The 17,865-nt window shown below is 43.6% G+C and overlaps 1 protein-coding gene across 1 annotated transcript; it reads left to right on the top strand.

The window, feature by feature from the left end:
• The first annotated feature begins 7,851 nt into the window (after positions 1-7,851).
• Positions 7,852-14,601, top strand: LOC102705824 (LRR receptor kinase SERL2). Its single transcript, XM_040524929.1, has 10 exons — positions 7,852-8,143; positions 8,245-8,377; positions 8,488-8,559; positions 8,675-8,818; positions 9,038-9,109; positions 9,283-9,342; positions 9,452-9,702; positions 10,076-10,417; positions 10,994-11,373; positions 13,762-14,601. Exons 1-10 carry the CDS (start codon positions 8,047-8,049, stop codon positions 14,131-14,133), a joined length of 1,923 nt encoding a protein of 640 aa, XP_040380863.1. The 5' UTR covers positions 7,852-8,046; the 3' UTR covers positions 14,134-14,601.
• The last annotated feature ends 3,264 nt before the right edge of the window (positions 14,602-17,865 follow it).

A 17,865-nucleotide genomic window follows, 5' to 3' on the forward strand; every position in this document is an offset into this window, starting at 1 on the left:
CGAAAAACGAGGAAGATAAGTCAACTTACCGTGCCCTGCTGAACGCGGCCTTAGGGACAAAAACAACACAAAAGTTTTCAACCATATTGGCTATCATTTCAATTTTTACTGACCATTTCAGTCTATATTGGAATTTTGCGGTATCGAAACTGAAAACAGTAATAAAAACAGCAGAAGTGTTTTTCATACCGTTTTGTAAGTTTTTTTTTAAAAAAAATCCAGAATTCCATCATCCATGGAGGGAGGCAAGCAATCCATCAGTCAATCAGCCTATGACCTAGCTTGAGCACGACTTTTTATGGTGTATAGATGAATGTCTGATGTGTTTGTGCAATTATTAAATCATGAATGACATATTATGATAATGCATAATTAAACATGTGACGTTAGAGTACGTTGTTTCTCACGTGAATCTGTGGCTTCCGATCGATATTGGTATATATCTTTTTAGATAGTTTGTTTTTGACATTCTAATAATAGCAATATCATTATAGTTCTTGGCTCTAACTTTTCAATTCCACTTATGAGAAAAATATACGGTAAAAGAGATGGAAGATGGGGTTTTCCAACCGTTTTTATCCCCGGAAGTGTTAACATAGCCCCACATTGAGAATTGAGGGGGATTACACCAACTTAAAAGTGAGAAGTCATTTACCTCTTGATAATAAGGATTTATGCTCGATTACCGACTACTCCTCCCTCAGGCCAACAAACAGTATCAGAGCTGAGCCCACAATCTTAGCTTGTGCATACTCGAGTGGTGTATGCCTAAAGTCCAGTGAATTGTCAACTGTGGATGCTTATGAATTAATGGGCCTATGAGCCTAGGCTGAGAGGCCGATCGGTACTAAGATGCACCAATGCGTGAGAGAAAGTTATACCAATTTATTAGTGAGAAGAGTCCATCACCCCTGGAACTAGTTTCTAAGGTGTAATAAGGATTTTTCCTATGTTACCGGTTGTCCCTGCCTTGGGCCAACATGAAGGTGATAGAACCCTATATTGGTTTTGCATGTATTGCATAGAGGCAGCAGCCTGTTATTTGTTGAAAAATTAAGACGGACTGCGAGTCTACGACCAAGTTCCATCTAAAGTTGTTCAAATCATTAGTGCTCTGAAGTTCCTACTTGTATTTGTATTCATATTTGTATTCTGTACTATGTCAGCAACATGGCATCAACCTCTTGCCGGATGTTTTTCATGGGCATGTTAGGAGACAATAAAGGCCCGGGCGAGATCTCATCCATTATCTAAAAAGACGCAGGAGACAACAGTTTCCTCACCTCGATTATGCATATTGTCTTTCTGGACTAATTGATCGCTTACCTGGATCACATGTAATTAGTACCACCTCTCTGCAAACCATTTTCTGCGATGCGAGGCTAGCACACAGATCTTGGCATCTTGCATTTGTTTCTGACCGAAAATATGCTGTATCACTTTATTTGCAGCTGAGAGAAACACTGAATGCGAAATTGTGGTGGCACCCTGTATGATTGGGACTTGTCTAGGCCCTGCACTATGCCTGAACTTATTTTATCCTCCTCTGGCGAGGCTGCAGTGCAGACTGCCTGCTTGCTTGCTTGCTTACGAGTTCCTTGTTCTTGTCTGCGTTGTACCTTGTCTTCAGTTGCTTGTCCCTGCAGGAATTTGTCCGAATTCGTACAAATGCCGGCAGGACATGGTTCGGATTTCGTAGCTGTCTTCGGACATCGATATCGGCTATCTGTCTGATGAGTGATGCCTTACCTCAGCAGCAATTGCTTCTGAATTTTCTGATGGTTTGGTCTGGGCAAATCTGTGCCTCGATTCTGGGACTGTATATCGGTGGTGCTGCCTGTGCTTGGAAGTTTGCAGTGAAAATTTGCAACTACATACAAATTCTGAATTCTCCATTTTGTTTGATCACGAATTTATGGTTTTCTATAGGCTGGTTTGATCTTCAGACTGTTCGGCCAGGAAGCCAGTTGTAACCTTGTGTTATTTGGTGTATAATGTACTGAAGATCATCTTGCAGTGATCTTTTTACCATAGTTTGAAAGTATATGTGTAATTAGTATTAGAAAAAGACTGAAATGTGTTTAAATCAATTCTGAATAAATCTCTGTGGACAAAGTTAGTACTCATATTAGATTCAACAAAACTGTATCTTTTTACATGTTTTAAAATAATCAAAACCATTTGTTGAATAAGGACAACTCAGAGAGCATATATTTAGGTTCTGGTTCTAGAAGAGGAATACCTGAGGCTCCAGATTGTGCAACCCTAATCCTATTTGATGGTCAACTGTTGTAGCAAGTGGCATATAAGAAAACTAAAAGCGCAAAATCTGATATTGAGTTTTCTGGGCTTTCGGTCGTAAAAGAATAGTCTTTCCTTTACTTTGGAACAAAGGAAAGGGAAAGGGTTTTGGGAGGTTTGAATCATATGGATAAAAATCCTTTAGAGCAATTTGCAACAAAGGATTAGCTCTAAAAACTTCGTGGAAAATAATATTGAATTGCCCTTATATAGGAAAGCAAACATGTGGTCATTTTCTCTTTTATTGTCCGATTGTATGTTTTTCAATTCTGTTTGAAGCATTCATATGTTCTCTATTTCTAGGAATTAGTAAAGTGTAACATTTTAATCCGATGTTTTTTTTTCTATTTTTATGTTTTCAAAACTTAATCGCATCACCATGTTCTCTAGAGCAGTACAATATTAGACTATAAGTCAGCTATAAACATATTTTAAAAAGAGGAGGGAGAAGAGCAGTGGACTATTAATTTGTAGCTAGCTACAGCATGGGCTGCAAGACGCAGCGTGTGTATGACATGTGAAACTATTTATTAATGTTTTGTAGTTAACTGTTATATGAATTGGCAATTAGATTGAGTATATATGAATTGGAGCCAGTAGTTAGCTATACTATTGAACTTGCTTTTACGGCCATGTTTTTTACCCTCTTTCACCAATCATTTTCTCATTTTTATATGCACGTTTATCGAACAACTAATCGGTGACAACACTATGTTTTTGCTTTGCTTATGCTTATAAGCTAAATTTTGAATTTTCAACCTTATCTTTAGAGTAGATTTTGAGATTTTTCATCGTAGTTTATTTTTCAGCATTGGCTTTTAAATCGCTAAGAACAAATATATAAAAGTTTTATTTAGAAATTATTTTTATTTTGTAAATATGTCATTTGACAATCATCCTTGGTTATTTTTCAAAAATATTCTATATGAAGTTTGCTTTTAAGAATCATATCAATCTTAGTCTTCAAAAGTTTTTTATAGTCACTAATTAATTAATCATATACTAATTCGTTGGTACGTTTTCAGTGCCGATTAATAACACTGCTGCCGAACACGGCCTAAACCTAAGCAAGAACCCTCTGGAAATGTAGAAGTTCCATAATACTTCTATTAGAATCGAGCTACTATTTCCTTTACGATTATTCCATTCTCTTTCGTGATACCGAGAGACAACTCACAATGGCTAGAGGAGCTTTTGGCTAAAATATTCCAGTTCTTTTTTAAAAAGATGAACAAGACTTGACCTCGCAGAATCAAATTCGGCGACCTCGCATAGAGAGAATCAAGAATAGAAAAGCAAAACCACCAACTCAAGTGCAGAGCATGTGGACAAATCATTATATGCTTCACAAAAACTTGACATTTTTTTTTGCAGGTAGTAGTGATAGCAGCAGGGCTGCAGGTGTCTGTGAAAGAGGGGGGGAGGCAGGATCATGGGAGGATTGGGAGCCAAGTTGCAAGGAGAAGATTTATTCAGAGGAATTCAGGATTCTCATCCTCCAATCCAGCCATCCTTTTCAGCTCATCACCAGAAACAGAGAATGGGATCAGATTACAACATATAAAGAATGCAAATTATGTTGAAAAAATATATAGATTTTTATAGCGAATACAGTCATATTTCAAAAAGGGGTGACTAGATTTAAGGGATGAAATTTCAGTTGCTTTTCTTATCCCTTGGGTGGCGATCCATCTGTCATCGTCATTCTCTTGCTACTTATTCAAACAAAGTTATTTCTTTCTTAGATAAAATGTTTAATAATAACATAATGAGGTCTTTTATAGTGCTTCCATTCCTAAAATGATATAGATCTAACGACTCACGATAAAAGGTACCTCACGAAAAACATTAGAGGCACAAAGGTACTAAGGGTTAAAAGGTAAAGGTCAATTATGTCCGGTACCGTAAGGTACCGCGTAAGTGGATTAAAAGGAACCATAAGGTACCGCGTAAGTTGATTGAGAGGTACCGTAAAATATCATTTACATAGTAGAGACAAAATTATATTCTCTTGTATTCGGTTTCCGATCTTCGGTCGTCCTGTTTTAGTCGGTTTCTAAACTTCGGTCTGATTTTTATGGTAAAGATCATATTTACATGATCTTGAAAATTTTGTCCAGTTACTCACTAACTCGCATGGGCTATGTCGCACAGGACATCATTATGTAATTAAAGAATGAAAGAACAAGTAAAATAAGAAGATTTGTATACCCAACAGCAACCAAACTAGGTCAATGAGGAAGATTTGCATAATAAACCCAAACTGAACCTTCACGACCTGACAAATCGACACTGTGCGGCCGCCTCTATCTCCGGTGACCACAGGGCAGTGTTGGAGACCTTCCTTAGAGTCCTCTTCCTCCGCCGCTCCTCCCTCCGGTCCAACCTCCGTCGGCATCACTACCTTTGGTCACTCTACCGCCAGCCCTCTTTCGTAATAGATTCTTCCCCTCTAAACTTTCTTGTAACAGATCAAAGAAACACGTAAACCCTACGTACAGACATAACTACTCAAAGTTTAATACCTTCTTAACACACCTGGCTTAATACCTTCTCATATCTTTTCTTATATGTACGGAAGACACATTTGTCATTCTAATATCATCATATTTATATTAATGACACTCATTATAACTTTTTCCTTTTCATATCTTGTCCCTCACATATCAATGGCTCACGTCACCCACACCACCTTTACCTCGTAAACATTGTAAAATTCCTCAAAAATAATCTAACCCAAACTAGAAATAAATTCGCGATTCGTACAAATTCACAAAACCACATGTAGAGGTATTCAAACTTAGATAAAATAATAAAGTAAAACTATATACAATGACAAAAAAAAAGAGAGAGTGTACATGTCGTAAGCTTCTCCGTTTGCACTGCACCTCGGAAAAAAAAACTGCGGTCGTGATGAACTGAATTGATTCCAAGAAAATAATAAGAAATAAATTTCAAATTACATACGTACGACCCGCAATCTGGTAAATGCACTTTTATAAACAGGTAGGTTTATCATTCTTGAGAGTTACAACATCAGTGTCATAACGTGACTTAGTATAATTACTTAGATTAATATTGATGTTAATGAATCTAAACATATTATACATAACACGCATTGATCCATAGATAAATCTAAACATAGCCAAAAAGAACATCTCACATTTTTGTATTTTCTAGCGTAAAAACTAACCTGCACTATAATATTTATTATAAAATTTTAGTACCGCATGCAGGTACGAACGGAAAAATTTCCCCTTCAAATAGTATCATGCAATTTGGCCCCGGTGAGATCATTTTGTTGTAGTAAGTGGCTGTCAGTCTGCGGTCACTTTATACATTGGAGATGATTACACCGCCTTTTCAACTCCGATTCTCCATCCACCACGAACGCATCCGCTACCCCATGCTGCACGGCACAGACCGAAATTCTCCCCCTCCCCCTCTCCATGGTGCCTGCGTCTTCTCCATCATCCATGCCGGCCTCCTCCTCCTCCTCCAAAGACGCTTTTTGCTGCTTCGCTTCCACTCTGATGGATGATGCATGGCTGGGTGGCCTTTCTCCGGCCCCCTCTTCCTATCATGTGGAATTGTGACGCGATTCTCTAGGCAAGTGCCTCAGGCTCAAACCAGTCTGTTACTCTGTGGCATAGATATCCCTCAATCTTAATTGAGTAATTTTACCGTCTTTCAGAAAATACTGAGAGTTCTAGTGTAAAATTTAATACATCCATTTACTTTATACGTCAAGGCACTAAAATCCAAGAATGATAAAATTGTCCATCTCAATTATGTATGGCTTCAAATTGTAGAATCTTATGTGAAGTCGAATAGAATGGAAGTTGTTTGATGGTGCTAATGGAGCTTTGGGTTTATATTTAAAAAATGGTCTCCATGCGTGTAGTCAACACATTACTTTTGGACAAATTAATGAGGAATGATGGTGCACGGACTCTTTTTTGTTGTTGTGGTTGATCATATATCCAACTCTGACGGTAGGTTGGCAAAGGCAGAATGGAAGGTAGGACGGCATGGTGGTGATAGCAGCTACGAGGTAAACTAGAGGAGAGAGATGGACGAGGCAGAGTTAAAAGAGATTAAATAACCTCAAAATAAAAAAGTTTGTCTATCTATCCATCACGGTGATTCTTTTTTGCTAATTATTAGTCACTTTTGGATAACTTGGATTACTTCATGAGAGGCTTTGGGAAGATTCAGAACGCCATGCCATGCAAATTTGCAAAAATAAAAAATAAAAAACTAGATTTTGTTTGTTAATTATGTGTTTGCAGTCATCCATCGTTGGATCATGCTGATCAGGTTACCCACATGTCCCATTGTGTTAGCACTTTCACGCCTGTGGGATCGTCGGATTACACAAACAATGTCGATTTTGCCAGCCCAGAACATACCCTAGCCATTTCACACTCCCCAGAACATACCCTAGCCATTTCACACTCCTCAACTCTGCTAGCCATCGTGAAATGAACTGATGTAGTACCTCTTTCGTCTCTCCTCTCTATAGACCATCACCTTTCTCCTAAGCCACTCAGAGTTTCTATAGGTTATACTCTGGTACAATTGAAACCATATTTTTTTCTCATTTCTACCTTCCACCACGGAAGAATGAGACCATACTCCATGCTGAAGTGTTTGCCATGCCCTCGTACCGCCACTTAACTCCGACAAACCTAATCCAATGGTCCTTGCCAAAGTTCATATGTTTCACCATGTGTTGAGAAGCCGACCCAACCATGGTACATGCTCACTCTCTCTCTCATGCCGGCTAGCCCTTGGATCAACAATCGATGGATTTGATTACTCCAGAAGATAAATAAAACACAATGCATACCAAAGACCTCGTGATTTCACAGATGTCGTTTTCTAGCATGTCTATCTATTGGCTCTGTACATGGGCTATCCTCCAGAAGCCTGGATCATTGAGTATGGTGCTTATGGTGTCTCAACAGTTGGGACTGATAGTCACAGAGTTTTTTACCCAAAAACATGGGTGGCAGTTTAGATTGAGGATTTTTTTCTTAGCTAAATTGTGCTCTATTTTAATAAATGGTAAAGTCCGCGTCCAATTTTTTGGTTACATGCATCTTAGTTATGCAGAGCCCAAAGGTAATTTTCAAACGATTGTATCACCTTAATATAATCATCTAATATCAATAAAAATTTTCTTTATCTTTTAAAAAAAAAGCATTTCTATTCACACAAACGGCCAAGCTCCCAGGATAAAAAGGAGGAACAGAGGTGGCACCCAAAAAAAAAAAAAAGAGAGAGAGTAAAAACAGCTCTACTCTGCCCCCCATTTCCCATTGTTTACTGATCCCGTTTGCTAGCTCGGCTACACCAGTGAGGGTGGTGGCACTGGCGCGTCAGGGCAGTCATGTTTTGTTCCCCTCCCTCCGTCTCTCCCTTTCGCGCGACGCGAGCCAGTCGAGCATCTCTCCCCTCTCTCTCCTCCCCCTTTGTGTCATCTGCCCCTCTGCTGCGCATGGCCCCTCCCCTCCCCTGCCATTTTGGCTTTGCCCTCGTGTGACTGTGCCTGTGGGCAAGAGAGAGAGACAGAGAGAGAGAGGCAACCTGCCAAGCTGCATGCTTTTCTTGGCCTCACGCTTGTTCCATGTTCGAGCACACATTGCACGCAGCCGCAGCCCTCTCCTCCTCTCCTCTTCTCCCAACAAAGACCTCGCCTCGCCTCGGCTCACCTGAGTAGCCAAGTACCTGGCCGTAGCAATGGATCCACCCTTCTTCTTCCTCCTATTGCTGCTGCTGCTGCTGCTGTCCTCCCCTTCGGCCGCCCTCCTCTCCGCCAAGGGCGTCAACACCGAAGGTGAGCTTGTCTCTCCCTCTCTCCGTCGATCGACTGTTTCTTGCATTTGGTTCTGGTGTGTGTACGTGCTGATTAACAACTGGCGGTGGTGGTGGTTGCAGTGCAAGCTCTGATTGTGATCAAGAACCTGCTCAGGGATCCCCATGGCGTGCTCAAGAGCTGGGACCAGAACTCCGTCGATCCCTGCAGCTGGGCCATGATCACCTGCTCGCCGGAGTCCCTCGTCACCGGCCTGTAACCACCGAACCTCACATCGATCTCCTCTCCGAGATATACGCCATTGCTTGCTCTCCTCCTCTTCTGCTTGTCTGAAAAACTCTGAATATATATATGCTTTTTTGCAGGGAAGCTCCAAGCCAGCATCTTTCTGGCCTGCTCGCCCCAAGCATCGGCAACCTGACCAATCTTGAGACTGTGTGAGTGTTCTTCTTCACATCATCACAACCCCATGGATGTATGTATATCCTTATCATTCTGCCGAGTTAATACTTAAAAACAGTGTTTCTTTTCTTTCATCTATGCTTGGTGCAGTCTCCTGCAGAACAACAACATAACTGGGCCAATCCCGGCAGAGATCGGCAGGCTGGCAAGCCTCAAGACTCTTGACCTCTCCAGCAACCAATTCTATGGCGAAATCCCCAACTCTGTGGGCCACCTCGAGAGCCTCCAGTACTTGTGAGTGCTGTGGTGGTGCTCCCACTGTGCAAAGCCTCTGAATGCTGTTTCCTTTTTTTTCTTTTTCTTACATATCTCTGTGCACTGTTCCTGATTATTTCTTATGTATATATGTATGATGTATCTATGCACATAGTCATTGCTGTTTGTTTCTTTGTTGCCGTGCTAAGCTGAGAGCACTGTTCTGTCTGTGTGTTGCTCTGCTGTGACTTTGATCAGGAGGCTCAACAACAACACCCTGTCTGGCCCATTCCCTTCTGCATCAGCTAACCTGTCACACCTTGTTTTCCTGTGAGTAAATTCATCAAAGTTTATTCTTCTCTAATTAATTAGTTTTGCTCTGTCTCTCTCTCTGTCCTTGAGAGATTTGTCTCCCTATGTTCTTGCTTGACTTATAGTATTAAGTGCTGCTCCTACTTGTTTAGTTTGCCTTGTCTCACCCTGCATGCACTCGTGTTCTTCAGAGATTTGTCGTATAACAACCTGAGTGGCCCGATTCCGGGATCATTGGCAAGAACATACAAGTAAGGGTGCAGTTTCATGTTCATGCTTACAAGAAAATTAACATTTTTTTTGGTTTTGGTTTAGTGTTTAACTGTTTAATTCATCAATGATTGCATGGCTCTCGTGCAGCATAGTGGGGAATCCCCTCATCTGCGACGCCAACCGGGAGCAAGACTGCTACGGGACAGCGCCGATGCCAATCTCCTACAGCCTGAACGGCTCGCAGGCCGGCGCTCTGCCGCCGGCGAGAACGAAGGGCCGCAAGTTCGCCGTCGCGTTCGGCTCCACGGCCGGCGTCATGGGCTTCCTCCTCCTCGCCGCCGGGTTCCTGTTCTGGTGGCGCCACCGCCGCAACCGCCAGATCCTCTTCGACGTCGACGGTAACCTCAATCCTTTTTCATCCATAAATCCTCTTAGAAAATTTATACCAAATATTTTAGCGTAAAATTTAGTACCTCGTGATGGTACCCGAGTATTGAGAAGTACCAAATTTTATACTGGTGGTACGTTCTGGCAGTTGCCTCGAGGGGCGGAGACAGGAGTAGTGCGGCTAGGGCTGCAGCCCTACTTCTAATCCTAAATATGTATTGAAATTTTATTTTAAAACTTTAAAAATTAAATGATAAAGGCAAAATTATATAAATTCAACTAATTGAGTTCTAAGGTTGAAAAAATTTTGGCTCCGCCAAATCACTTGCAAATGATAAGGTTTATCGCATCGCTAAATGGGGAGGTGTTCTTGGGGCATTGCAGACCAGCACCTGGAGAACGTCAACCTTGGGAACGTGAAGAGGTTCCATTTCAGGGAGCTGCAGGCGGCGACGGACAGCTTCAGCAGCAAGAACATCCTGGGCAAGGGCGGGTTCGGCAACGTGTACAGGGGGCAGCTCCCCGACGGGACGCGGGTCGCCGTGAAGCGGCTCAAGGACGGCAACGCCGCCGGCGGCGAGGCGCAGTTCCAGACGGAGGTGGAGATGATCAGCCTGGCGCTCCACCGCAACCTCCTCCGCCTCTACGGTTTCTGCATGACCGCCACCGAGCGCCTCCTCGTCTACCCCTACATGTCCAACGGCAGCGTCGCGTCCAGGCTGAAAGGTACGAAAAATTCTATCTTTTTTTTTTCTCTTTCTTGTGAAAGAAAATTGCAATTCATCTTCCATCCATCCGTTCAAAGAAGAACAAGATTCAGACAGCGACCACATAGGGACAGACTCCAATGGAAATCCTCCATCCCGCAGCTCGAATCTCACCATGTCACATCACATCACAGCGCCCAGAGTTCGTTTCTCTTGGCTAAATCTGAGTGGGGCAGGATATGTTCTTTGCTGGATTTTTTTTTTGTTCATATCATACACCAGACCCAAAAAGAAAGGTTCAGAATCAAAAGACGAAAGCTTTCAGGCCGGCTCAACTGCAATTGGAGCATGATGATAGATAGGGCTCGGAATCCGGTTCTTTCCATCGTTTTCCATTCCCTACAAAAAGAAGATTAATTTTTCTGTCACTGAGAAAGTGAGAGATAGAATGGGATTCATTCCAACCAGACATTTTTTAAAAAAGAAAAACACATCTTGGCTTTATTCCATTCTGAAACTCTGAATCTCTGACTGACCAAGCGATGACTGATGGTTGTGGGTTGCATCATCAATGGCGGCGGCGGCGTACGAGCAGCGAAGCCGGCGCTGGAGTGGGCGACGAGGAAGAGGATCGCGGTGGGGGCGGCGAGGGGGCTGCTGTACCTGCACGAGCAGTGCGACCCGAAGATCATCCACAGGGACGTGAAGGCGGCGAACGTGCTGCTGGACGACGGCTGCGAGGCCGTCGTCGGCGACTTCGGGCTGGCCAAGCTGCTGGACCACCGGGAGTCGCACGTGACGACGGCGGTGCGGGGCACCGTCGGCCACATCGCGCCGGAGTACCTGTCGACGGGGCAGTCGTCGGACAAGACCGACGTGTTCGGCTTCGGCATCCTGCTGCTGGAGCTCGTCACCGGCCAGACCGCGCTCGAGTTCGGCAAGTCCTCCAACACCAAGGGCGCCATGCTTGACTGGGTAACTAATTTACTCCTAACTAGTAAGAGGTTTTTAGAGCAATTTTACCATACATGAAAATACCAGTAGATACCTATAAAATTTGATATGTCTAGATACTTTATCTATGGAAGTACTAAATTTTTTAGCATAATTCTTGGAAAATAGATACTTTGCCCTTTTTTACCATCGCTCAAAGATGTACCAGAAGCTGCTAAGTACATTTTCTAGTATACAACTACTTAACAAACTTTTACACTTAATGTTTGGTAACTAGAGATATTTTTTTCAATGACTATTGAATTTTTCAATTAGTAATAGGCTTGTACACTCTAATTACACTAATTAATTTGTCGATAGAAATACATGATGATTGGAGTGCTAAAGATGATCAATAGAAAAACTTTATCTTGCTTTTTTTTAGAATTTTAAACAATAATAATGACATGTGTGTATATATATAGATAGATTATTGTACATTTAATATATACATTGGGGAAAAACTGGCTATGAAAAGTGCATAACTATGTAAAGCTGAATTGTTTTCCCGCCATGTGTAGAATGAATATGGACTGTATTTTTGGAGTGAAATATAGTACCGAAATATATATGTTGTCACTTTTTAGTAATTTATTTATGAAACCTTTTATTTATTTTTCTAGTTTTTATAACTATTTTAACGCAGTTATAAAACCATGGTACGCATGAATTCCATCTCCTTGGATAAAAGATATCCATCCAATCATAAATGACATATAGGGCACGATTTTGTCAATATTTTAATATTTTAATGAGTAGTAACCTCTCAAATGCATTGTTTACAACAACAAAATAACTAATGTGAACAAATTTGTACCATAATATTATAAACCTACTATATTTTAAAAACTTATAAAATTCATGGTCAAAACTTTCAAAGTTTGGTCAAATTAAATATTTTTATTATAATTAGTAATGATTAAATTTGATTGTGCATGTTTATCTAGCAATATATCACACATTACTCTAACTTTTTTTGTTTTTTAAATTTTTTTATAACTATTTAGATGATATGCATAACAACGAGAGGATATCCCCTCGATGATTCAAAAGAGTGTCCCAGATTCCTCACGTTTTCTTGCATGCCATCTAAATAGTTATAGAAAAATAAATAAAATAACAATATATATTATTGTCTTATATATCGCTACATAAACATGTAAGATGAAAAGAAAATTAACTTTTTCATCACCATTAGAATGATATGTAAAAATAAGAGGATATTCGCTCGAGAGATGGATTAATGTGTGGATATATCACCCCTCAAACATGTGTGTCCAATAATTTATAACAAAAGGAGCAAATTAAATTATGATAACTATACACATATTTTAGAGTAATATTTGTTTCTTTATTACTGATTTTGTATGTTTGTATGGTAATATATAACAATTTTGTATGTTTGTATGGTAATATATCACAAATTAATTTGTTATGTTGATTTTTTATTAACTATTTAGATAACATATAAGAACATTCACAATGCAATAATTAGCTAGGATGGTTTTTTGTAAAATCAAAAGAGCTGTCACATAGGATAAAAGATAATGTAGCAAGCGAGTTAACGAAGAAAGAGAACCTAAGGTATGATGAGAGATGTATAACATTAAATTCACATGTAAATTAGCCGTATTTGTATTGTAAGAGCGGTATATAGAATTCAGTGGCAGAGCCAAGATAAAAATTTACCTATGGCGAACTTAATACTATTGAAGGGGTGTTTAGTTGGGAAAAAAAAATTTGGATATCACATCAAACGTTTGACCAGATGCCTTAGGGGTTTTTGGATACGAATGAAAAAACGAATTTCACGGCTAGCCAAAAACGAATTTCATTAGCGCGCGTAGGTTACTATAACACTTATAGCTAATTATGGACTAATTAGGCTCAAAAGATTCGTCTCATGATTTCTCACATAACTGTGCAATTAGTTTTTCGTTTTATCTATGTTTAATGATTTATTTAGGTGTCCAAAGATTCGATATGATGTCTTAGGAGAAAATTTTTTGAAACTAAACAAGGTCTAAGTTCTAATTTATATATAAGAACTACACATGTAAAATAAAATAAAGCTATAACGCATTAACTTATAAATCAGCATACAATGGTACTCCATATGAATTACAATATTTATAAATCATTTTCTACGCAACGTACAATAAGTATGACGAGGAGGTCTGCCGACAGCCAGGTATGGTGGCCACCATACCTCGCCATACTGGTGGCTCCGCCACTGATAGAACTAGTTTCTTTGTGACGTGGAGGGTATAAAAACGATCGCTCAGAATCCCCCTTCAAGAGGTGAAGAGGTTTAAGAGCTTCCCATGCATGGTGTTTGATGGGTCCATGGCCATGGGGGCATGCATGCAGGTGAAGAAGATGCACGAGGAGAAGAAGCTGGAGGTGCTGGTGGACAAGGGGCTCCGGCGCGGCTACGACCAGGTGGAGCTGGAGGAGATGGTGCAGGTGGCGCTGCTCTGCACCCAGTACCTCCCCGCCCACCGCCCCCGCATGTCCGACGTCGTCCGCATGCTCGAGGGCGACGGCCTTGCCGACCGCTGGGAGGCCTCTCACTCGCACTCGCTGCCCGACCACAGGTCCTCCTCGTCTTCCTCCTCGCTCCACCCGCCGCCGCCGCCGCCGCCGGACTTCGCCGCCTCCTCCTTCGGCCGCTGCTTCTCCGACCTCACCGACGACTCCTCCCTGCTCGTCCAGGCCGTCGAGCTCTCCGGTCCCAGATGACACCACGTCCGCCATGTCACACTGGCCCCCGCCGCCGCCGATGAGGACGGCGCACGCTAGCATGCAGATGCAGATGCAGCAGCGAAGCTACTATGGCTTCTTGTACAGCATGGGAGCAGGTAGCTAATCCATATACTTATACTGAGGTAATTACTAATTAATCAGTGATGTGTGTATCATCTTAGATGAACTGTAAAAAAAAAGAAGACCAGGGCAAGCCTTATTGTGCTTGATGTTAATAGTAGTAGTGTTATTAGTATAGGTTCAATTAATAGTTGAGAGAACATACGACTGATTGTAAGTAAGAGGTAACAAGCTTCGATCTCTTGAAGCTTTTAAGGTTTTCTTTTTTCTCTTGCAGGTTTGTTTGATAAAATTTGTTCGTCATTTCTTCTGCAAACATGACAGATTACAACCTTAGGGGTAACATAGATGACTTGGAGTAACATATACTACCTCCGTTTTATAATGTAAGATGTTTGACTTTTTTTAATTATAACGTTTGATTATTCGTCTTATTCAAAAATTTAGGATAAATATAAAAAATTGATAAGTCGTGTTTAAAATTCTTTTGATAATAAAATAAGTCACAAGTAAGATAAATGATATTTTCATAATTTTTTGAATAATACAAATAGTCAAACATTACAAGCAAAAAAATCAAACATCTTATATTATGAAACGGAGGGACTATTGTCACGCCCAGAAATTCCTCACACGAATTTCTGAACTTAATTGTGTATTAAATCCCTGTCCAGGACCAGACAGGGTACACAAAAAGACAATGTTGATTACATAACCATCGTTCTTAAAACAACTGAAAATTTACACTTATTCTAGCGGAAAAGCAGCGGAAAGAAAAAGGCAGACTAGCTCCAGCGGGTACGGCTCCAGTCCACAGGCAAAGCTTCGACGGCGAATCAGCTCACTCCTGAGAGGCACCTCCATCGGACTCAACTTCTAGCTCTGGTAGGAAAAGTTAAGCAAGGCTGAGTACAAACCACCGTACTCAACAAGTAACACGGACAAGGGGGAAAATAAATGATGCATAGGGATTAACAAGGACAAGCTTAAGGTTAGTTGCAATAAAGCAGCAGTTAAATAAATAACAGAGATTAAAAAGGATAAAGGGAATTAAATACCATAAAGGATAAGTAAATAACAGTTGTAAACTATCACAACACTGTCCAACGTTACACCACGTTGCAACATGCCCAACCACTACTCAACGTTACACCACGTTGCAGTAGTCCCGAGTGAAAACCAATTTACTCAAGTTATTAAAGGTTCACTAATCACAGTGAAGCTGGGAGCTCGCCCGTAACCGTGGGCACGGCTATTCGAATAGTTTATACTCTGATCAGAGGTGTACTACTGTACTCACAAGACACGACTCCACTACACTTGAACGTGCGCCGACATACCACCATGGTATACCGGAAAGGAGACCGTGATAGGACCCGTCACATAACCCTCCCTATTTAATCGTACCACACTTTAGGTTTCACCCCCTCCTTTACACCAAGTCGGGCAGTCCCCTCTTGTGCCTTGGTAGATCCGGAAGCAGCAGAGGCTTTCGTTACACCACGATTGCCCGTCCATACTCCATCACGCCTACCCTTGCCACGGTACGTCAAATAGTTCGAAGTCATGCTTCCAATCCCACCTTACCCATTTCAGCATGTGGTTAGCACTTAGTTACTTCCAGGGTTTCCCGTGAACCGGTCCTTAATTGCCATGGGTGCGACTCGCAAAACCATGCACCCACAGCCCACCATTATCAATATTTTAGTTGACGTTAACCCGAACCGGGTAATGAATCAATATCTCAGCTATTCAGAACTAAGCATGATTAAATGTGATCCCATGAGCTACTTGTTCTAAGCACGGCTAAGCATTAACCTAGGCCTAGCTCTAATCAAGTTACCCCTGGTCCAGCAATGAATAAAGTTGGATAAACAACGGCATAATGATAAGGTTTACCCGAAAATAACATACAGTAATTACTTTAATTAAAACAATGCATATTTGAATAAATAAAGCGGGGAATTTGCAATAATGGGTTCAATATGATCAATGATGAGTGTCACTTGCCTTGCTCTGGCCCCTGGGGAACTTCGGCGACGATCTCGAAGTAAACCGGCTCTTCGGCGGGGTCCGAATCTAAGCGACAAAGCATAAAAATAAATAAAACAGGCACAAACTCTACTGAAACAGCAAAAGAAACTATTTTTAATGGATTCTTGACAATTTTATGAATTTAATGAAATTTGAATGGACCTAAACGGAGACTAGATGAATTACTTATGAATTTTACAAGTTTTCTGGGTTTTTAAGCTAAACAGAAAAGTCCTAAATCAATTATTGCGCAATTAATGGGGCTGCTGACGTCAGCGAGGAGAGAGGAGGCTGACGGCTGACAGGTGGGGACCACCTGTCGGTGAGAGAGAGGGGGAGGGAGAGACTGACACACGGGTCCCACGGGAGGAGAGAGGGAGGAGGGGCGCGGGGCGGCTGACGGGTTGGGCCCACTCGTCAGCGAGAGGGGAACAGAGAGGGAAGCGGAGAACGGCTCGGGCGGACGGCGGCAGCTGGCGGCGGGAGCTGCGGGCGGCGCGGCGGCAGCGGCGCACGGCGACGGCGACGACGGCGCGACGGCGACGGCGACGACCGGCGTCTAGTGACAGCGCGTGGCGCGGGACCGAGCGCGACGCACGGCGACGACGGCACGGCGGCACGGCGACGGCGGGCGGGCGCGGGAAGCGGCCACGCACGAGCTCAGGTGGCGGCGGCTAGACGACGGCGTCGCGAAGGCGACGACGACCACAGCGGGCGGCGGGGAGGACGAGCTCCGCACCCGTCCGGCAACGGCGTGCGGCTCGGCGGCGGCCGGCCGGGAAGGGGGAGAGAGAGGGGAGGAGGATGGAGACGCTCACCGGCGGCGGCGAACGCGCGGGCGGGTCGGTGAGATCGAGGCGAGGGTGGCGACGCGGGTAGGAGCAGAAGATCGGCGGTGGCGACGGAGATCGGCGAACGACGGCGAGGCGACGAGGCGCTGCGGCGACCGGGCGGACGGGGGACGCGCGGCGCTGGGGATGTCCACCGGCGACGACGGGGCGGCAATCCGACGGCGACGGCGTCGCGGAGGCGGTGACACAGCTGGACGGCGACGACCAGCGGCTCGCGGCACGATTGAACGGTGGCGGCGAACGGCGACAGCGCGGCGCCGACTCGAGCGAAGAGGGAAAGTGGGCGACGGCGCGCGGCGGCTCGGGATTTATAGGGTGGCGGCGCCGGCTAGGGCGGGCGGAGGTTGGAGACCGAGTCGGGTACGACGCGGTCCCGGCGGCGGCCGTTGCGGCGACGGCGGTTGCGGCGGCGGCGCGGACTCGGACTCGGGGCGGCGCGGCGCGGGCTCGGCGGGGAGGCGGTCGCTGACAGGTGGGCCCCACCTGTCAGTGGCGCGAGGGGGAGGGAGCGGCGACGGACTTCACGGCGCGGGCGAGCGGGCGTGCTGGGCCGGGGCAGCGGCCCAGGCGGGGGCGCGCGCGGGGCGGAGGGAGAGCGACCGGTCGGCTGGGCCGGCCGAGGGGGAGTGGGCCGGCTCGGCTGGGCCGCCCCGGGGAGGGAGAGAAAGAAAAAGAAAAAGGGAAAAAGAAAAGGGAGGGAGGAAAATTGGACTGCGGCCCAATTTGAGAAGGAAGGGAAAAAGAAAGGAAAAAGGAGGGAAAA

Source organism: Oryza brachyantha, chromosome 6 (genome assembly GCF_000231095.2).
Source record: "Oryza brachyantha chromosome 6, ObraRS2, whole genome shotgun sequence".
Classification (NCBI taxonomy): domain Eukaryota; kingdom Viridiplantae; phylum Streptophyta; class Magnoliopsida; order Poales; family Poaceae; genus Oryza; species Oryza brachyantha.